Source organism: Cariama cristata, unplaced genomic scaffold, assembly GCF_000690535.1.
Source record: "Cariama cristata isolate BGI_N322 unplaced genomic scaffold, ASM69053v1 scaffold44441, whole genome shotgun sequence".
In the NCBI taxonomy this organism is placed as follows: domain Eukaryota; kingdom Metazoa; phylum Chordata; class Aves; order Cariamiformes; family Cariamidae; genus Cariama; species Cariama cristata.
Window position 1 is genome coordinate 20,963 of NW_009600692.1, and position 3,467 is coordinate 24,429.

At 42.8% G+C, this 3,467-nt stretch overlaps 1 protein-coding gene across 1 annotated transcript; it reads right to left on the reverse strand.

The window, feature by feature from the left end:
* Positions 1-401: 401 nt before the first annotated feature.
* Positions 402-3,114, reverse strand: BAALC (brain and acute leukemia, cytoplasmic; the record flags this gene model as incomplete). Its single annotated transcript, XM_009710100.1, has 2 exons — positions 402-506; positions 2,945-3,114. Coding segments are annotated over 2 exons (275 nt in total), but the record flags the coding sequence as incomplete, so codon positions are not given.
* Positions 3,115-3,467: the final 353 nt, after the last annotated feature.

Consider the following 3,467-nt stretch of genomic DNA (forward strand, 5'->3'; position numbering starts at 1 on the left):
ATGGGTTTGAATGTACGGACTCAAACCCCCTCATGACTAAAAATGCAGGTTCATTTCCTGCTTTAAATTGCAATGAATTGTACCTCTCATTATCCAGCCTCACCCTAATAGCAATGCAGAACAGGACATACACAAGGAGGTAACATAGGACTTCGTAAAAACCAAGTGGCACGAATTTTGGCGTATGTCTGCACAGTGCCACCGCTTTAGAGAAATGACATCTGAACATCCCACAGTGTCTGCAGCTGGTTTCTACAAGACATGTTTCTGAAGGCACTCACCAGCAGCTGCCTGCTGTATTCAACATGGAACATCTGGAGAGCTTCCTATCTTCAGCGACTGATGACATTTAAAGTGCAGCGAAGCATTGTTAGGCCCATCCTCACCTGCGCTTTCCTTCATTAATTGACACAATTCTTTGTTTTCCTTCTGTCACTTTGTCTGATGGTTTTTGTAACATTAATGGTGACTTCTTTTGTGGACATTTTCTGTGTGTCCCTCTTACTCTGTGAAAGTTTTAAACAGTACAGTGAGTTCCACGCTGACAGCACAAAGAGCCATTGGCATTTACCTCCTAATTTATGAAAACAGTTCCTAATAAACAGAATGCCTCCAGCATTCTTCACACAGTACTGTGATGCGGAGCAACTTTCTCATTCAGCACAGACACAAGCTTTTATAGCTGCTATAAAGGCTGTGGATCTCAGAAGACTTTGGGTCAACCCTCTTGGCTATAATTATCATCTCTGCCCTTGTGTATTCTAAAAGCGGAGCAAATAAATCTTATTTCAGTCCAGAAGTGGAAATTAGAGGTTCCTTTTGATGTCATTGGGAGTTGAGTGTGACTAGCCTGAGACAGAATTTTCTCTACTTTATGTTTCTTAATTGAAAATACAATTTCAAAATAACACTTAGCTCTGCCTGCATATAAGACCCGTGTACAATATATACCTTTCAGAGCTTCATCAGATTATTTCCAAATATTCAAAAAAGCCAGTCTGTCTGAGGCAAGTGCATCCCTAATTTAAATTTATCCTTCTCCATCTCCTAGTCTGTCTGCTTGTTGCCATAAGCAATGTGCTATACTGCACAGTAAACCGGATAGGTCTAGCAAAGGACACTCAGAACTGGGCAGACAGAGACACAGAGCTGAGTTAGGTGGGTTTGATTATTGCATTTCCTGTGTTTCATGAGACAATTTGTAAGTGGAAGGGATGCCAGGTAAGTTAGGCATCATTTACATGGTAACAATGCCAGGTGGAATAATATCTGGTAAACTTCAGCTGACATGAGTGGAAGGTACATATTTACCTGAGAGCAAAACCTGGTGTTTATTTGCCGCTGTGTATTACTTCACATTTCTGCAGCCTGTATACACCTGCTCCTTTTCTATCTACTCTTCCAGTGCTCCTGTTCACACAAGGACTCTCCAAAGACTTCACATATCATGAAAATCAAATGAGGTTATTGTCAGTCAGTGACATAACCTGGATACCACCTTTGCTTTTGGGGTGGCTGACCATTCTCTTGCCTTCACTGGTATTAAGAATCCTGCCATCATCAGCATCTTTTACTTCCAAGTTCTTTTGGAAGTAACACTTCCAAACCCACACTTCACTGAGTAGTCCCGTTACAGTCAACACTCACATTAATATGTTGTGGGAATTTGCCTGTACTTCTTAGTAAGTCTAATATAGAAGTAATGTTTCAATCAATGACAAAATTAGACAATTTTCTCCAACAATATGTCAGGTATACGCTATAATTCTCAAGTGAGGCCAAGTCTTTTTCAAATTGGATTAATAATTATGTTAGTTCTGTTCAACCATATCGAACCTGACAAATTCATTTTTCTCTGTGAGCTAGTGGCTATAACAGGCATTTATGTTTTTCATTTACAGCAAACCCATGGCTCTAGATGTCATGCTGCTGTAGAATGTATCCCTATGCATCTGGAGCTGCAGTATCTCGTGGAAAGATCCACGTCACTGAGGAATATTTCTGTACTACAGAAGTAGAGAAGATAATAAGTGAAGGTATAAAATAAACAGACTTGTACCAATGTGTTGTTTGTTAGCAAAGGCAAGACGAAGTTCATTCCCTTTTTCATTTGCTCAGTCCTCTTGGGTTTACATTTGCCTCTCTCAAGGACATGACTGCCAAGAGGGGACAGTTTCTTATGGAGTGGGTGTAGCAATTCCACCACACGCCGTGCTGAGAGAGGTCTCCCCATCTGAGAAACAGAGGAAGCAGTAAACCAACCATAGCTTTGGGATTACTTTAATCTGCAGCAGCTCAGCAGTTGCTACACAAACAGGGCAGCAGGTGGAAACCTGTGAGAGACAGGCAGCTAGGCAGCTAGGACAGGAGAAGTTTGGGCCTTGGTCTAGCCCCAAAGGCTTGGGTGTTCATACATCGTTGTTACACTGGATGATCCTTCTACAACGTATACAACATATAGGTGAGGGGGAGAAGGGGTGAGGGTCTGATCCAAAGCCTACAGAAGTTATTGAAAAGACTCCCATTGACTTTTTCAGGCTGCACATCCAGCCTTGAATGAACCAGGGTTCATGCAGTGTTCGTAATTTAAGCAAGACAGCAATTAAGGAAAAACCCATTCCCTTTCAGATAATTAATCTAAACAGTTTGCACAATACATGCCACAGCTAGATTGAGCTGGAAAAAATAAGCATGGGGCTTTTTTTTGCTGTAACAAGTGTGTGTTGCTCCGACTGCCAAATAAAACATCAATTTTGTGCCCATTCAGGCATGAGGCGTTGTCAGAGGTGCTAGGCTCAGTCGTGCCGTGGCTGTGGTGCAGCCATTTTCTCTTATCCCGAGGCATTAAATACAGTTTGACTGCAGTGAGGAAGATTGTCACAAAAACAAGTTTGACCTGGTTGAAGCTAGTGCTGAGCATCAGGGAACATAATCATACTCTTACCTCTGCCGTCCTGAAGCCGTTCTGTCTCTGCGTCATAGCTCCTGTGCCGTGGACCATGGGGTTTGCACACTGAGGACCACAGTTGTTCCTCTTCTCAGCGTTCAGCGTTCCAGCTGTGGCTGATGCTGTAGTTACACCTGTCTGAGCTGATTTCCCATCCTCCAGAAGACCTAATAGGGACACACGAAACTCTTTGATTAATACTGAGGAGCAGTTTTGTAACTGGCTCAGGCTTCTCTGTATTTCACCACATTTTTGTGATAGCACAAGTCATGGAAGGTGTGGTATGGTACTATAGTGAGAGCAGTCTACATCCTTTGGTCACTTTTATCCTCACACTTTCCATTATTTGGCCTTTCTCCTATAGTCCACTGCCCTGTGAAACACTGGCTCAGAAAACATGGAAAACCAGTTAATGCGTGCAGCATATCAGTAGCCTTTTGGTCACCTGCACATCCCCATTGGCTTCTCCACACACGGCTGCTTGCATGACTGAGGGTTTAACTGAAGACCCAGAGAGGCT